The following is an 18363-nucleotide window of genomic DNA, read 5'->3' as shown; positions in this document are numbered from 1 at the left end:
CGCTCCTACTCGGCAATCAAAGCTCGCATTCAGGCCGACGTGATCCACATCGGAAGAACCACCATCATCCAAGCTTTCAACGGGAAAGAGGGTTCTTCCGGTTTTGTTGTTCTTTATTGATTTATTTGCTTTCATAGAAGCTTTTAAATTCTTGTAAAACTCTTAAACATTGTGCTTGTTCCAGTCAAGGGACTTGGAACAAGGGTTAGGCGTCCCAAGCCTAGTTTAAATTGGGAGATTGTAGGGTTCGTTGTTAGCCCGGGTTAAAACAACGAGTTGGGTAGTTCACTCGAAAAACTACCAGACTGTAATCGCCGATTATAGTGGAAAATTTCCAAAGGTGTTTGGAAAGTGGATGTAGGAGCAGTGGAAGCTCCGAACCACTATAAACCTCTGTGTTTGCGATTGATTGTGCTTACCGCTTTATTTTCATTCTTGCACCTACACTTGTGTGCATTGTTTAATTAGACTAAAAATTTTAAAACACCCAATTCACCCCCCTCTTGGGTGACCATCTCTGGGCAACAATTTCTAAGAAGATGCTTGGGGAGTGGATGTAGGTACTTGCGATGCACCGAACCACTATACATACTTGTGTTTGTAATATTTTTCTTGTGCATCTTGTTTTACTTTCATACTTGCATAGTGTAGTTGCTTTAGCTTAATTTTTCACTGCTTTACTTTTAATTGTCTGGAACTTAAGCAAGATAACATCTTATCATTCCGCTGCATTCTATTCAAAGTTAATTTCATCAAATTATATTTTGATTTTTATAATCTATCTGCTCATTGCATGGGTATCATTTTTGTACATATTAAATAGAAAGATGAGAGAAAATTCAGCCCCTCTCCAAAATTCAAAAAAATCAAAAAAAATCATAGAAACATAGTTTAAAATAGCTATTTTTTTAAAAAAGTTATCTAGATATGTTTAAGTTATCTAAATATATTAAACATATATGTATACGTCAAAGTTATCTAAATATATTTAGAAATATTTAAAATTATTTTATGAATTTACAATAATAGAAAGGTGTCCATCCATAATCCCACAAAGAAATATTTTAGAAAAAAATATTTATCCAATGCATATATTATTTTAGGAAAGTATAAAAATTTTAGAGAATATTTAAAGCTATCTATTTAGAGTACTCACGATGAGTCCTCATGCATTGAAAGCCATTATAAATATCACCATGCACTAAAATCTTCTTAATTATTTTAAAAAATAATTATGAGAAATATTATTTGACGCCATCCATTTAGAAATTATTCAGAGAAAAAAATTATTTTAGAAAGCCTACTTCTTAATTTTTCATGAAACATGCAGAAATTTCTTAATTATTTTTAGGAAATATAGAATCTCTTATTAATTATTTTAAGGAATACAAAATCTCTTCTTTTTTAATTTTTGTGGATCCCTATTTAAGAAATATACAAATTATTTGAAGGATGAAGAAACTTTTTAGAATATTTGAAGCTATCGATTCAAAGTCCTCCCGCATCGGAAGCCATTAGAAACATCGTTGGACATTGAACTCTTCTTAATTATTTTAAAAAAATATTTTAGAAAAAAATTATGGAAAAAGATTATGTCAACTTGCCTGGTTAGAAATTTCTTAGAGAAAATTAAGCTTTCTTTCTAATTATTTTAGAGAATATTTTCTTCCACCTAGAATTTTTTTTTTTTGGAAATATGGAAATTTTTATTAATTATTTTAAAAAAATATGAAAATTCTTCTTACTTATTTTTTACCATGCTCTATTGACATGTAAAATCCTCTCTCTCTCTCTCTCTATATATATATGCCAATCAACAAAACTTTCTTAATTATTTTTTATCAATCTCTATTTAAATTTGATATGAAAGGAAAAAATTCTAAAAATATTACCTTCCAATTTATATGACGATAGTCAAAGTGATTGGAAGGATTAGAGTTGATTTTTAAATAAATTCTACTTATAATTTATTTTTTAAAAATTATATATTTTAAATATTTTATGAAAATACAATAATAGAAAGGTGTCCATCTATAGTCCCACAAAGAATTTTTTTTTAAAAAAATATTTATCCCATGCATATATTATTTTAGGAAAGCACAAAAATTTTAGAAAATATTTGAAGCTATCTATTTAGAGTACTCATGCATTGGAAGCTATTAGAAATATCACCATGCACTAAAATCTTCTTAATTATTTTAAAAAATAATTATGAGAAAATATTATTTGACGCCATCCATTTAGAAATTTCTCAGAGAAAAAAATTAGTTTAGAAAACCTACTTCTTAATTTTTTCATGAAACATGCAGAAATTTCTTAATTATTTTTAGGAAATATAGAATCTTTTATTAATTATTTTAAGGAATAAAGAAACTCTTCTTTTTTAATTTTTGCAGATCCCTTTTTAAGAAATATACAAATTAATTTCAGGATAAAGAATTTTTTTAGAATATTTGAAGCTATCTGATCTGTTAAAAATATCGTTAGACATTGAACTCTTCCTAATTATTTTAAAAAAATTGGTTAGAAAAAATCTATGTAAAAAAGATTATGTCAAGTTGTCTGGTTAGAAATTTCTTAGAGAAAATTAAGCTTTTTTTTAATTATTTTAGAGAATATTTTCTTCCACCTAGATTTTTTTTAATTTTTTGGAAATACAGAAATTTTTATTAATTATTTTAAGAAATATGGAAATTCTTCTTAATTATTTTTTCCGTGCTCTATTGAGATGTAAAATCCTCAATATATATATATATATATATATATATATATATATATATATATATGCCAAATAATAAAACTATCTTAATTATTTTAGAAAACACAGAAACTCTTATTAATTATTTAAAAAATATAGAAACTTTCTTAATTTTTTTTTATGAATCTCTATTTAAATTTGATATGAAAGAAAAAAAATTCTAAAAATATTACCTTCCAATTTATATGACGATAGCCAAAGCGATTGGATGGATTAGCGTTGATTGTTAAATAAATTCTACTTATAATTTATTTTTTGAAAAATATATATTTTTTATATATAAATTTATATTTATATTTCCAATATTTCGCGCATCGCGTACACGAGAATCATTCTTATTCATTATCAAATAATTTTTTATGTGAAATTAACAAAATATTTTAATTACCTAATCAGCATCCCCACGGTTTGGTTCAAGAATTCCCAAGCCTCCCTGTCCCTCCCGGATTTTGAGCGGATCAAAATCAGACATGGACAGCTAGCACGCACTCGCAACTGACGGTGGAGATGGGCGGGCCGTGTACCCAAGGGGTTCCTGTTTCCCTTTAAAAACCCCACCCGACCAAAACCCTAAGTCTTCCTCTCTCTCTCGCTCGCCATCGCCTCTTCTCTGTCTTCCCCGAACCCTTCCAAAACCCCCTCTCCTCCTCTACTTTCGTATCGATCGACATGGAGTTCTGGGGTAAGCTTTCTTTTTCTCTCTGTATTAGGGTTTTATTGCCCTAATTTCCGTCAAAGATCTTGTTAATGTTTTCCGAGGATCTCCCTTTTCCGCTCATGATCTTGAATCCTACGTTGAACTCGCAATCTTCAATAATTCCTTTTTTTGTGTCGAGGGAACTTGTCGTTCTTATCATCATCGATATGCTGTTTTCTTTTCCTTTCCTTTTTCTTTTAATAGTTTTTGGATATCATAGACGGGTGCGTATCTTTCTGTCGTTTTCCCCCCCCATTGGGACCAATATGTTTATGTTTTTATATTGTGTCTTCTGATCAGCTTTAGATTTTATTTCTCCTGCTTTAAATATTTTTGGACTTTTCCGGTTATTGCATGTTCATATGATCATGTCTTAGAAGAAATGGATTCTGAAGATAAATTATGTTTCTGGAGTGAAAATGTCTGCTGAAAAAAAAAAAACGTTTATTGTTTTACTTGTTATATTATTCTGATATATATTTCTTAGCTTCTGGACTGTTTGTGCTCCTCTGACTTTTGCATCTCATATTTATTTTTAGTAAAAGATCCTTCACATTTTTCCTTTTTTATGGAGGATATATCGAATGGTGATGTAAGTATGGCCAAACTATTAGTCATCCCGACAGGACGCTTTAACATATAAGAGGTGCAAACAAATTGTAGATAAATAGTTTTCGCTAAAACTAATTTGAATGGTCGGATCGGTTTTCCTCTTTAAAGAAATTATGTGCGGATTTATAATGTAGTTTAAATTTGCTGGCATTCTAATTAATATTTATAAATTTCAGTCTGACTGGATTGACTAATGATATTTGGTAGTTGTGGGTTTTTTTTATTAAATTTATAACTTGTGGTGGAGGGATTTTTGCAAAATGTTTGGACTGGTGCTGCTGTGCTGTGTACCTCAGCAAATTTTTATATGAGAGGGAAAAGAAAGGAGGTAGATGTGTCAGTCTATTAAAAATAAAAAAATCTTTAAGAGTTATTATTAACTTATTTGTTTTTCGTTTTGTGTGCGGTATAAGTTCAGCAAATATAATCATTTATGTGTGTAAGCTCAGAAGATACTTGGTTGATCATATCTAGCTATATAGCTTTATGCATATTAGGTTGATTATGCCACTTCGGATGAAGATGTCTTGATGGCTATCTCTTTGCTTTCCCAATCTATTTTAGTATATTAACTTTGCCATGAATTGGACATTTCCCATTAATGTGACTATAAAATTTACATAGGCATCTCGTCTTTCATTAAGTCAACAGGATGTTCTTTTCCTTTTTGTTTTTTTACATAGTCCTATTGTAAAAGCCAATGCCTCATTCATCACCATTATCGTTATCTGTTTGCTTAATATATGTTTTTTGAGAATTGCGGGAAATAACCTTCCTAAATGCCATAAAGTATGAATCCTTTCTCTCTAGAAGCAACAGCACCATTAAATTTAATTGAGGCATCTCGACTATTAATAACCATATTCATTAGATTATATAAATGGCCCACCTCCTGGTCATGCAGCAAAGTAACACCAGATGTCGACTTTCTTGCCAATTTTGATGAGAGTCCAAATCCCATGTGGAAACCAACTTGGTTCTTGCTTTTTGATGGGATGCATGCTCTGAGATTTAGTAACAAATAAGATACCAACCTGACCTCATCTTTATGTCTTCATCTCATCTCATCTTTGAGACATGATTGTTGATTGTAATTCCCCTTCATCCATATCTGTTATTTATTTCCTTCTCCAACACTCTGTGATGCCTAACATTTTCCTCTCTTTGTCCTGAGATTCTGCACCATGCTCTAATGTTGGCAACCATGCTCCCACCATCTACGGCATTCCTGTGCTCTGATTTGATTTTTTGAATGAGAACTCACCACTGATGTTTGCTGACATGGAGTCTCACTTAATCACCGATGGAGGAACTTTAAGAGTATGTTCATAGAAAGAATAGGTACAAGACGTTCGAGGAATTTGGAGCTAGTTAAAGTGATGATGTTATTTAAAGAATATGAAGCCAGGGAATATGATATTTGCACTTTATTCCCTTTTTCTTGGTGTTGTATTATCATTTAGAAGTGCCATGACTAGTTTTCAATTAACTATAGTTAAAATAACCTGATAAGAGCTTCTGTCTGTATACTTTTGCTAGCATTACATTCATCTTTCAGAAATATTTGATAAAAAAAGCAGTCTGTATAATTCTATTAATAATCATAACCCGATCAAATTTAATGACAAATTTGTTTAAGCTTAATATGTTGTTGCACATGGGCTACTGTTAGTTTATTAAAGGTTGGAGTAACATGTTCACGGGTGTGTGCATGCATGCAATGGCGATACTTTCTCCATTTTGGGGAGTTGTTTGGTAAAGCTATTTTCATGTATTCTCATGATACAGACTATGCTATGAATTTATATTGGGGCATGTGTATTGTGCGTGCAATTTGGACAATAGGACTATGCTAGTCTTGTACTTTTGTTATCTTAAGTCAGACTATTCTATTTCATTATTTTGATATGCTGCAACTGGAGGTATTTTTCAGGTGTGGAAGTTAAGCCTGGTGAGACTGTTAAGTGTGACCCTGGAGAGGACAAATATTTACATCTTTCACAGGTTTTCTTTTGACTCTATCTATGTTTTAGGTCTCCAGTAATGTTTGTTAGAACTATTCTGTTGCTAATTATTGTATGCTTCATGGTATAGGCATCGCTCGGGGAAGTAAAGAAGGACAAGGGAAATGAGAATGTACCCATCTTTGTGAAATTCAATGATCAAAAATTAGTCCTTGGAACTCTTTCTGCTGAGAAATGTGCTCAAATTTCATATGATTTAGTATTTGAGAAGGAATTTGAATTATGTCACAGCTCCAAGAATACGAGTGTCTATTTCTGTGGCTATAAGACTGTTGTTGCAGATGATGATGAATATCCTTTTTAGTTTTTTCCTTGCAAGTTATCTTTAAGTAAATTTATATCCCTCCTCCCTCGTCTTGCTATTTATTCTATGCCATATGAGCCTATTTGTACTTCTTATTTGTCATTGATTTCCTTGACCATGCTTTCTTTTCAATTTTTTCCACAACTGATGACTTTCCAGGTAATATATTTTAGTTCTCCTGTTTTCTCACTTGCTTTAGCTCTTTATTTTGTTCTTGCTTCACATAATGATTTTGCTGCTTTTCTTGTTCTTATATTCAGATAGCGACTTTGATTCTGATGAGGATATTCAACTAGGACAGAAGGTTAATGGTATGTTTTTGCAGTACAAGTCATAGGCTTGGCACATTTGTGTTATGTTTGAGTTAAAAAGTGCCAGTTGATGGGTTGGGGCTTTCAAGATTTATAGCATTAGGGATTTGCTGGTGTTAATAACCTGAGCATCTTTGTAATTCTCTTACATCTTCTACCATTTGTAACTGTAAGGTCATCTTTAAGCCAATTCTCAACTTTTTTTATAATATTTGATATTATCTGTCTAGAATCAGAAACCGATATTGTTTAATAGAAGTTACTTTATTGCAACATGTTTGTGTCTGAAATATCCACTTTGAGTGCTGCATCTGCCTCCCGCTGAGCTTTGGAAGCTAGCCCACCGCCCCCATTTGATTCAGAAGCTTGTCCCTGCATCTGCTTTTGAAGCTTGACCCTACGGTTGCTTCTAAGCATTTACTTTATTTTAGATGCTTCTTTCTGTACCTGTACCCAAATATGCTCCCGCGCTTGCTCCTGCTTCAGGCAACTAAGGTTCAGATGCTACCAATTATTTATTGACGTTACCTCTATATGTTGTGTTTTCATTGTGCTTCTGAAAGTTTGTAATGATCCTTTATTATCACCCTTTTGACGATTTTCAGGCAAAACTGAGGTTAAAGATGAGCGCACAAAGCCTTCAACTGGAAAGGTCAGTGTTAAGGTAGATGCTTCAGCTGCTAAGCCCAAGGTTAAGATAGAGGAAGCAAATAAGGCTGATAAACAGAAGGCAGATAAGGATGATGAAGTTGATGATGATGATGAGTCTGAAGAAGATGAGTCTGAGGATGTATCTGATGATGATGAGGTTTGTGCAAGGACTGAAAAATATGAGTTCCCCCACTTCATTTGATGAATTAATGCAGTCTTTGTATTCATTTTGATAATGTTAAATTCATTTTATTTGCTAGTTTAGGGCCTTATAGGTCACATTTGCAGTATATATAGATTATTTGATGATTGCTTAATCATGGAGTGATGATCTAATTATAGTGCAAAAACCATGCCTGAAGCAATGTCCAAGAATGTTAATATGTAGATTATCTTTCAGGACATGGCTGAGGCAGAGGATGAAAGTGATGATGTAGATGAGGATGCAAGCTCTGATGAGGAAGATGAAGCTACTCCACAGAAGGTACATCCATTGGTCATTGTTTAGGTTGTCTGTGCTGGAAGTTGTTTTATTAGTCTGCTTTACCCTGTCGTAGGTTGAAAGTGGCAAGAAGAGACCGGCAGGGTCTGCTTCAAAGACACCTGCTCCGGAGAAGAAGGCAAAGTTAGTTTCCCCAGTTGGAAGTCAGAAAACAGGTGGTCTATCTGCTTGTTAAAAGTTCAATTAAAAACATATTCTCCTAGATGCAATATAAACAAATACTCATATAGCTTCAAATAATGTCATAAAATTATATAGTTTTATTTGGCCATAAGCACTGATTCATTTTGTTGACTGGATTTACTTCAAGGTGGTGATGGCAAGAAAGGTGGTGGCCATACTGCGACCCCTCACCCTGCCAAATATGCTGGGAAGACACCTGCAACCAGTGACAAGTCTAAGCAGCAAACCCCCAAATCTGCCGGCTCAGTTAGCTGCAAGTCATGCAGCAAGTATGACATTTGCCACCATTTGATTTCACCCTTTTTAGGGGGAACACGTGTTATTTCATTTTTCACTCTGCAATAATATGGATACACTTTTCTCATAAAGCACTTGTTTTCTTTCAGAACTTTTAACAGTGAGAATGCTCTTCAAGCTCATACAAAAGCCAAACATGCAGCTGCAAAGTGAGCTGTGCAAAGAGATCATGGAAAAAGGTATTTTAGGGAGGAGATGGCAGGAGATGCTAAACATGACTGGTACTTTGATGTGCCTGTGGAAGGGGTTAGGTACTTGGGTGTCACCTTGTGGTATTTTAGGTTTTGCAATTTTCTGCATTTTAGTTTTATAATAGGAGCTAGTCTCCCCGTGCAGTACTTTTAACTAGACCTTAATTGATTATAATGCTTTTGGGAGGATCAGATTTCTTTTGAGTTTAGTATGTATGAATGCGATGATTGTTCTGTGATTGGATAATGGATGTTTGGTATCTTTTCAAGTAGTTTTTGGTAATCCTCCGATTTGCTGGGCCGTTGAGGGAACTGATTATATGCTTCTGGGGTTTGTCTTACCTATGTTGGGAGGATGTTTAGACCTATATCCTGCAGATTTTATGTTGAGGATGATTTGTATGGGGCAGGTAAAATAATGCTAGAGCAGGCAAGGATATGATTTAGTTTTGCTGACTGTTATTGAAACTCATATATTCTTAATTATTTTTGAGCTCTTATTTGGCATTGTTTTTGAGAGATAAAAAAAAAGTTTTTTGAAGGATTAAAAAGCTTTTTTAGTTTCTTTTGGATGATTTAGAGTTAGTTTGGTGAAAATTCTAAAATATTTTTTTTCTAAAAGTTGAAAAAATTATTGGAAAAAACCTTTGATTTGGAGTTTTTGATATGTCCACGTTTTTTTTAAGATGAGATTTGAGTCTTGGTAATGATTAATTTAAAAAATATTTTTTGATACTATAATATGATTAACAATATAATATTGTAATAATATAATAATATTATAAAGTTATATTGTATGAAATTATGATAATATTTTATTATTGTGCTCCTTATACTATAATAAGCATATTATAATATTCTAATATGATAATATGCTTAAATAATAATATAATATTTTTATTATATTAGAATACAATATAATATGATATTATAAAATTAAAATTTATTATTTATTATATTTTCTAAGTTGAATTTGAAAATAAATAATTTATAAATTTATAATACTTTATAGTAATATTTTTTGTTGGAGAATTGAAGGTGCTATATGGAGTTTTTTATTATCATTCTTTGGATGTTATAAGTATTTTTTTTGGGGAAAAGTAGCTATTTTAGATTGAATTATATTTGGTTGAGTATTACTTTTTTAAGAAAGTTATGTAAAATATTTATTATATTTTTAACAAAGAAAAAGATTTTGTTCATAGATTTTAATGGCTGTTGATAGTTTTGAAAAAAAAAGTTTAATTTTTAATTCCTGGAAAAGTAGCTTTCTCATGTCTTTTATAATTTTTTTTATGAAATATAAAATTTTATTTTTATTTTATGAAATATGAAAATTTTATTTTTATAAAAATGCTATTTTTTTATTTTTTTTTGAATTTTTTTTACCTCAAACATAGTGAGTCTTTTAAGTTATCAATAAATGAAATTTTTTTTTCAGCACTTCAGAAATATAATTAATAATAAATAATTTTTTTATTAAAAGTCTATTAGCAGAAGCTAGCTTTAGGCATGAGCTTTATTAGTTGTAGGAATGCTTAATAGATGTTGGGACCATGTTATAATTATTACAATGATTGTTATAAGAGTTTCAATCACCTCATAATTGGGAAAAATAAGAGGAAAAGATGCAACTATGTAAACCATATTTTGAATAGAATAGTGTTTTTAAATTCAAAATTTTACCCGAAATTACCTAGAAAAAGATTTTAGGGTTCAAATAATAATATTATTTTATTTAATAAAACTAAGAAAAAGATAGTGCTGTTAGTACCCATTGTTTTCTATCATATTCAAGGATCATCAAATTGGTACCGAGTGTCGTACCGGTCGACGCCTAGTGCATTTTGGTACCTGTTCGGACCAAACCGAACTGGTACAACAAATCAGTTGGCCCTAAAAAGTCTCATTTGTGGGAGTTCTCTCTCTTCTCGAATTTTTTTCTATGAATTTAAGTCTCATTTGATTTTTTTGATGTTTTCTTGATTATTTTTTTATGTTCTCCACGGATCGCTATCCAGTATCGGGTGCATCTTACTGCTTTAAAATGATACAAATTATAAGATATTTTTAAATTAAGATACAATCAATTACATACTTTTGAAGTCCAACAAACATACATAAAGATATCTAAAATCGGATCGAGTGGCGATGCCTCTCGTAGATATCCGAATCATCAGTATAATCAGGACGTACATCAACCCGCCCTTCTAAGCGGCGTTGTAGTCTTGTATATTTATTCCATAAGGAACGTACGCCGGATTATAAGTATTCTCGGATCTCTTATTGAAGCTCTGGCGCTAGCTGATAATACGACTGTGAAGGGGCCTATCCAAATATACCAGCAGCAAAATCTGACATGTGAGATGTTTCGAGCTGCGTATATTTATTCCATAAGGAACGTGCGCCGGATTATAAGTATTCTCGGATCTCTTATTGAAGCTCTGGCGCTAGCTGATAATACGACTGTGAAGGGGCCTATTCAAATATACCAGCAGCAAAATCTGACACGTGAGATGTTTCGGGCTGCATAGGGTAATAGCCACCGGAAGATCTCTCAGACGCATCATATCCATATCTCTATGGGTCATAGGTTGTCTGTGACTGTGGATAATGAAATCGAGTATATAACTCTGAACTTGATCAGTCTATGAATCCTACTTCACGTGCGAGGTTATTTGCAGCTATACCGTGTCCTCCTGAACGACCTCGAGGAGCTTGTCTTTTATATACAATCGTATCTTTGCGGACTCTATTAGATCGTGCATCGTGGTTTCTATTCTATGTTGCATGCGTAAATTTGGACTCATCGGTGTATCGAAAACCACCCTTCGGTTGTTTTGAAACTTGACTCATAAACTGGGACTCCACTTTCTCTTGTGCCAGTAGATCCATGACCACCACAACCATCATCGCTGCTGCTAAAGGACACTTTTCGACACTTTTCATTGGGGCTGTAAATGCCTTTTGTTTTTCTTTTTTAGTCTGCTGGATAGCTGCCTTCTTATCCTTCGTGTTCCTCTTTGTCTGTCTATGTCGCCTTCATGACCGAGTCGATTGGGTAGTGTAGTGGCCTCGTCTGAGCATCTCTCGATCATATCTTTGAGGGGATGTCTCGAACAAGGAGTCATGTGGTGACTGTTTCTCCTGTGGCTGTGGCTGATCAGTTGTAGGAATTTGTGAAATATTGTGCTCAGCCCATTTCCTGCATCGGCTCTAACCTCATTGGCTATGAAGCTAACCGATCGTGGAAGCGATCCTGACTCGTCAAGCTTCGGCTGCTTCTGCTGGCCCACAAGCCATCCGATCATAGGAACATCGTCATCATCAACGAAAGCACTGTGGATCGAATCTGCATACTTGAGCTTCACTCTCTTCTGAATGACTAGTCTCAATTTTAGATTGTAGTGGACATATACAAGATCGTTGAGGCACTTATATATCGAACGGTTTATTTGCTTGCTATGGAGGAGAGCAAAGGTGGACCAATTGTGCTCACAGCCACTTAAGGTGACTGTTTGGAAGAGGATTCAGATAGCTAGCCGCTTAAGATTTTTTATAGATAGCCCAAAATGAATTCATCATTTAGCTGCAAAAATATTAATTTAAAATAGATATAATATAGTACCATATTAGTAACTATCTAATGCCAGGTGAATGGCCTCCTGATGGGTAACATACCTGAATTCATACTTGTCTTACTCATGACAGCTGCCCGCTGTCTAAAGCTGTTGCTACCCTTTCTAAATAATTTGGTCTGTGGAAAAGAACCTGTTATACTATATTAATAATAGAAGATATCGGTTAACTTATATATATTACTTAAGTTAAGTTACCTCTTCTAGACGTAGGGCTGCAACTTCTGGATTAGACTTCTTGTAAATGACATTATGTAGAGCTATTAGAAGTTTGTCATCCACACCAATTCCAGCTATGTTGTACTGGAACCGAAGGTTCAAGTAGTATGATGCACATAGAGGAGACCGTCTTAGTAAAATTATATAAGTATAGGAGAATTCTAATTTTCAATGTTCTTGCTTACCTGCTAGATGCAAGAAGGCTATCAAGTGCAACATAGTTGGTAGCAAAGCGTGTGACTTCTAGTCTTAAAATCTCTCCCTGCAAACCTCCTCATTAGTGAAAGAACTCATGTATGGTTATAAGTATACAATTCTTTGGGCTGTCTCCACTGTATGCAACAATCTACGGATCTTCGCAATATCCATCAACATGAGGTCGATACAATGTGCTGAGGTCCAAAAAATATGTGGCCGCCGCTCCATAAGGATTCCTCCAATGGCCTTATAGTGTGACCCATTATTAGAGACGACCTGCACGACATTTTTTCCTCCTATCTGATCAATGACCTCCTCCATAAGTTTGAGGATGTATGTAGAGTCGTGCACCTGATTAGAAGCATCAACTGATTTGTGAAAGAAAGTCTTCGTATCATAGTATGTCAGAAAGTTGATGCTCCGCATGGTAGGACTGGTCCAACCTTCACACATTACAGTTAGTCCATATGTGGGTCACTTGCTCTTGTAAGAGGCAATTCATTTCTCTAGCTCCTTCTTATTGTTGTCAAGAAGCTCATCATAAATGTCCTTCGGGTCTAGAAAATCTACATCAGGATTGGCAGCCTGTATGACAGGAATGACAAATCTGTAGTATATATTATCTGCCACATTCGCTGGGATGTGGCTAAAGTGGAACCATGATCCAATAGATTGCCACATATCCTTCTTATCTTTTTTTAGCATTGAGTCAACCCTCTGCTGCTTTAAATCTCTATTGGGGAAGGCATGCAGATCTAAATCATGGATTGCTCCTCTTGGTGGAATTTCTCTAGATGACTTGCCTTCAGCATAGATGTATTTCGGCCTCCGCCTCTGCTAATGCCCTCTCTGATTGAGGAGATTCTCGTGAACTCTGGATAAGCCTCGCTGCTCGCAGAACCGAAGCCCGACTCGAAGAACAAGGGCCCAAATCGAACCCTATGCCTGGCCACCGCCTGCTACCACTGATCATCCAGACTTGCCTGCATGGCATCCTGAATTTGTGGCTCCTTGTCATCTGGAGCGGACCACTCCTCTGACTCTTTAGAATGATAGGAAGGTGGCTCTGCCGCTCGACATTCTACCTCGACCTTCTTCTTGGTAGCTCTCTCCTTCGCTTCTTTGAAATCAGCGAGGTTCTTCTTTATTAGCTGTTGAACCTTCTATGGGCATAATCGGCGCTTAGATACGTCACCGTAACCACCATCTAAGGCTTCGTTTGGAAAAGCTTTTGGGGGGCCAAAAGCATTTTCTCACCCTCCAAAAGCACTTTTAGATGAATTAGGAGTGTTTGATAAAAATTTCGGAAAGCTGTTTTAGCTTTTCTAGAAAGCTAAAAACAGTTTTTAGGAGAAGCCCATTTTGGAGCTTTTTGAAAAAGCACTTTTAGGCCCTGTCGGAAAGCTATTTTTTACCAAAATATCCGTGATAAAATATAACAATTTCACAAAATGTCCCTTTAATAATTGTTTAACCAATTTTATCACATAGCTAAAGAATTTGATATATTATGAGAAATTAATTTACGTTAATAATTATAATATTTTATAACTTTATTATGGTATTATACTATAAATATAATATTATATTACATTATATTATAATACATTGATAGGTTTTGTTAAATAATTTAATATTATATTAAATTATTATGCTATAATATACAATATTATATTACTATATTATAATAATATTATATTACATCATAGTAATATTGTACTATATCATATATTTATGTATTGATATATATTATATTTTATTATGCTCTGTTGTATAATATTATGCAATGTCTTTTATGGTCATTTTATCATACCAAAGGTACTTTATTAGTTTGTTTACTAAACACATGTTAAAGTGGTACAACACTTTAGAAATGTAGTTAGCAAAGAGCAAACAACTTTTTATAAAAGCTCTACTTCAGAAAACTATACTTCCAAAAGCTCTACTTTCAAAAGCTCTACTGCCAACAGCTCCCTCAAACGGGGTCTAAATGCTGCTTCAACTTGGTTATCCATTCTTTCTTGAACTCTTGGTTGCACCACTTGTACTGCCATAGGTGCCGGCCCTCCAGCATTCGCCCATGCTCCCAGCCAATATCACGTTATCAGTCCTTTTTTTCTTGATGGCTCCATTCTTACATCGGGTGGATCAAGTACACCAATTTATGAGTTATTTAAAATTAGCAAACTATTAATACAAGGACAATAAATTTTTTATCTCATAAAATACATCTAATTTATCTAATACATAACCCTATTTATTATATTTTTAATAATTTCTACTTTAAAGCCTATTTATATATCATAAATTCAAAAAATATGATTTTTAACTCACAAATTAATTCAGAATTTTGTAATACGTACTACTAATTTTTCTTAATTTTTGGTTTTAATTGTATATTTTAACTTATTTTTATACTTAAAATAATTTTTAATTAATAATATTTTAAAAAATAAATTTCAGCTTAGATCGATATAGAACCCAATAATGGATGCTACATATATTTTCTAGACCCTCAAGCATGCATAAAAGATTACTTACTTCTCATTTTTTTTTTTCAAATTTAGGTCTACGCTATTGTGCGCATGATCACATTAAAACTTTATGAATGGACACCAAATTTTTATATAGAGGAGCTTGCATACCCCTAAATACATTTCTTATTTTAAAGTTTTTATTTTTTATTTTTTTTAAAAAAAATATTTTCTTTAATCTAAATATATATTGATAATTTTAAAAAAAATATATAATTCAAAAATTAAAAATTTTTATGTCAGCATATACATCGTGTATAGATCTACAACATATAAAAAAAATATACCCATATTAAAAAATTTGGCATGATTTTCTCTTATTTTGCAATTTTTGAGCTACTTTTTCAAGGTCCCTACAAAAATAAAAAAGAAGATAGGAGAAAGGAAACACATCTTATTTAGCCTTGACTCTTCTGATAGCCTGAATCAATGTTGTTTATAGTTTTTTTCGAAAGAAAAATGGGCATGCATAAGTTTGGGAAGGCCTTCTTTGACCTTCCCCTTTAGCAGCGTTCGACTTTTAAAGATGAATGCTAAGCCACAACCATAGCGAGCACTATGGCATGACAATTATTGCCACCTCGTCCGCTGTGGCACTGCAGCACCTGATTTGGTGCGAACCGACCGGTTCACACCGAGTCTGAGTTGAACCGGATGGAATCGCCTGGTTCTGCCCAATTCTATTCGGTACCGGCCAGTTTCGGCTAGTCTTATTGAGGTTCCGGCCCCTATGGGTCCGGAAGCATTTTGTACTAGAAACTGACCTGGTCGGAGACTGAATCAGCTTGGTTTGGGCTAAACCGGCCAGTACGGCTCGGTTCAGCATTCCTTGATCATATTGTATATGATAACTACTAGTTTAGTGATTATTTTAGCATTAAAACTTTCAAAATTTTGCTTTTTGACACAATGGTTGGCAGAGAGGCCATGTCATTTAAAAAGTTAGTTTATTCAGAAGGTTTAAAAACCTCCCGAAGGCCATATTTCATACTTGTCCCTTATTTTTAACACTCTTGGATGTCATATTTTCATACTTGTCCCTCTTTTTTTACCATGTGTGCAACTCCTTGGCTGTATCTCAATCCATTTGATACTTGGCCTTTTCAAAAAATATTTTTCATTTATGTATTTCAATAGAAAATTTATTACTAAATTATTAATTTTTTATGGAAAAGTTTCTTTTCCCTTTTCTGTAGATTTTCTGGCAACCAAACTAATTGGTGCTGGAGTAAAGAACTAACATCAAAATAAAGAATTATCAAACAAACGAGTTAATTTGAATAAAGAATTTCCAAACACGGGCATAATTATTATTGGGGGAAATGATATTTTCTCAAGTAAAAAATTGTCCAACTCTCAAACTACACTGGCTTGATGAAATGATTAATTGAATGAAAGAAACGTATCACAATAGGAGGGTATCTGATCTTTCTTTTTTCGACAAATATATTAGGTGTCCTAGTCATAAAAATTTTAAATAAGTGGCTGGACATTATAGAAAAGTGATTTTATAGCTTAAAAATGACTATTTAGATTATTTATAGTCACTTTAATGATGCATAGATGTTTTGTTGGCTGCGAGTTAATGCTACAATGTTCAATGCAGAAAAACTTTCTAATACTATAACAAGAAATACTCAAGGTGGATGACGCAACGTAGGAAGAATAATTCACATAAAGGAACTGATAACAAAGAATATAGAGAGGAATAGAGTATGGATGGGAATACTAGATGTAGGAGTCCACCTTAGACAGTCTTGGAAATAGAGACTTATCCAAACAGAAGCCAAATTCTTCAGAAAAAAGGAAATGATTGTATTACTGGTATTCTGCCAATTACATACAAAAGACTTATATTTATAGACCAGAACTTGTAAACTTAGTAAATACTAATCCTGGAAAACTAAATTTTTGATTGAAGACTCATTAAATGACCCAATGTTCAAAGACTAGATTTGTTGACTGACTCTTATTTCCAAAGAAGACTTATTAATACCACACCAGAAAATTTTGACTCGCTATTTCTTCAAGGAAAACTCCTTAACACCAGACTAGATATTTTTAACTGACATTTGAAAGACTCAAAATAGAATCAAACACTATACTTGATGATTTAGATATTTTGACTAACACATAAAACAGAACTAAACACTATAGAGATAACCTTCAATTAAAATAACCGAATCAATTAAATCTGACACGGTAATCCAAGTGCTTTCTGAAATTGATTTTCCCTTCCATTTGACTAGAAACATTTTATAACTGCCCCTTCCCGTAGAAACAATTTGCTCGTCAAGAATATCCTCATTTTTGTCTACATTCTTTGGAACATAAGATAGTCTAATGGCAGGCTCCGTTTCATTTGTATTATCTTGATTTTCATGACAGAAACTGAGATCTTCTACATTAAATATTGGGCTGATCCTCAGGTAGCTCAAGTAAATAGGCATTTGGTCCAAGCCTTTTGAGAACCTTAATGCTTCATTAACTGAGTAAAGCACAAACTCTTTGTGGGACAGACAATATTTCCAGTATTTCATGGCTTGGACCACTGCATAAAACTTAAAGTCATAAGTGCAATACCTCTTCTTTGCTTCGTTGAGTTTCTGGCTGAAACAGGCAATAGGATGCCCCTCTTGGCTAATAACCAACCCAATGCCTGTATGAGATGCATTGCTTGCCAATTCAAAATTTCTGATCTTAATTTCCTGAAAAGCCTCATCAACTGCCTTTGTAGAAAGAAAAGTCCCCTGTCATAAGCAATCTGTAATAGGCGCCATTATAGAGCATAAATTTCTGGTGAAACGTTTGTAAAATGAGGCCAGCCCTTGGAAGCTTCGAACTTCTTTAATTCTGTTTGGAAGTAGGCCAGTCAAGAATAGATCTGTTTTTTTTCTGGATCTGCTTCAATGCTACATGATCTGATAAGAATGTGTACTTCTTAAGATTAATATAGAACTTTTCAACCCTCAGTGCCGTCTTAACTTGTCTAGGATGGCTCAAATGCTCTTCCCTGCTGCGGCTGTAAATTATAATACATGATCAAAGCAGACAACAACAAATTTCCAATATAAAGCTGTAAAATGTGGGTCATCACCCTCACAAAAGTGTTGGGTGCGTTGGTAAGCCCAAAAAGCATTACCATCCACTCAACCATCCTTCTTTTCGTAAGCCACTTCTTAGATCAATTTTTTAAAATACCTTAGCTCCTGCCGTTATGTGAAACAACCTTAGAGAGCTCAGG

General features: G+C 33.6%; 1 protein-coding gene and 1 long non-coding RNA gene across 2 annotated transcripts in view; one reads left to right on the top strand and one right to left on the bottom strand.

Moving 5' to 3' along the window:
* Positions 1–3224: 3224 nt before the first annotated feature.
* Positions 3225–8802, top strand: HD2C (histone deacetylase 2C). Its single transcript, XM_088708311.1, has 10 exons — positions 3225–3440; positions 6001–6071; positions 6162–6383; positions 6539–6554; positions 6656–6706; positions 7312–7514; positions 7758–7841; positions 7915–8014; positions 8170–8311; positions 8429–8802. Exons 1-10 carry the CDS (start codon positions 3428–3430, stop codon positions 8490–8492), a joined length of 966 nt encoding a protein of 321 aa, XP_088564437.1. The 5' UTR covers positions 3225–3427; the 3' UTR covers positions 8493–8802.
* Positions 8803–17279: 8477 nt separating this feature from the next.
* The window catches only part of LOC120111850 (uncharacterized), a 3379-nt gene continuing 2295 nt past the window's right edge, over positions 17280–18363 (bottom strand). The window contains exons 1-2 of the long non-coding RNA XR_005513252.3: positions 18321–18363; positions 17280–18141 (exon numbers count right to left, since the gene is read on the bottom strand). The exon at positions 18321–18363 is cut by the window's right edge and continues 2295 nt beyond it. This is a non-coding gene — a long non-coding RNA (uncharacterized LOC120111850). The remainder of the gene's footprint in view (positions 18142–18320) is intronic.

Source organism: Phoenix dactylifera, chromosome 12 (assembly GCF_051530095.1).
Source record: "Phoenix dactylifera cultivar Ajwa chromosome 12, Ajwa_hap1_PhDact_Kaust_v1.1, whole genome shotgun sequence".
NCBI lineage: Eukaryota > Viridiplantae > Streptophyta > Magnoliopsida > Arecales > Arecaceae > Phoenix > Phoenix dactylifera.
This window is presented reverse-complemented; position numbering and strand designations above follow the sequence as displayed.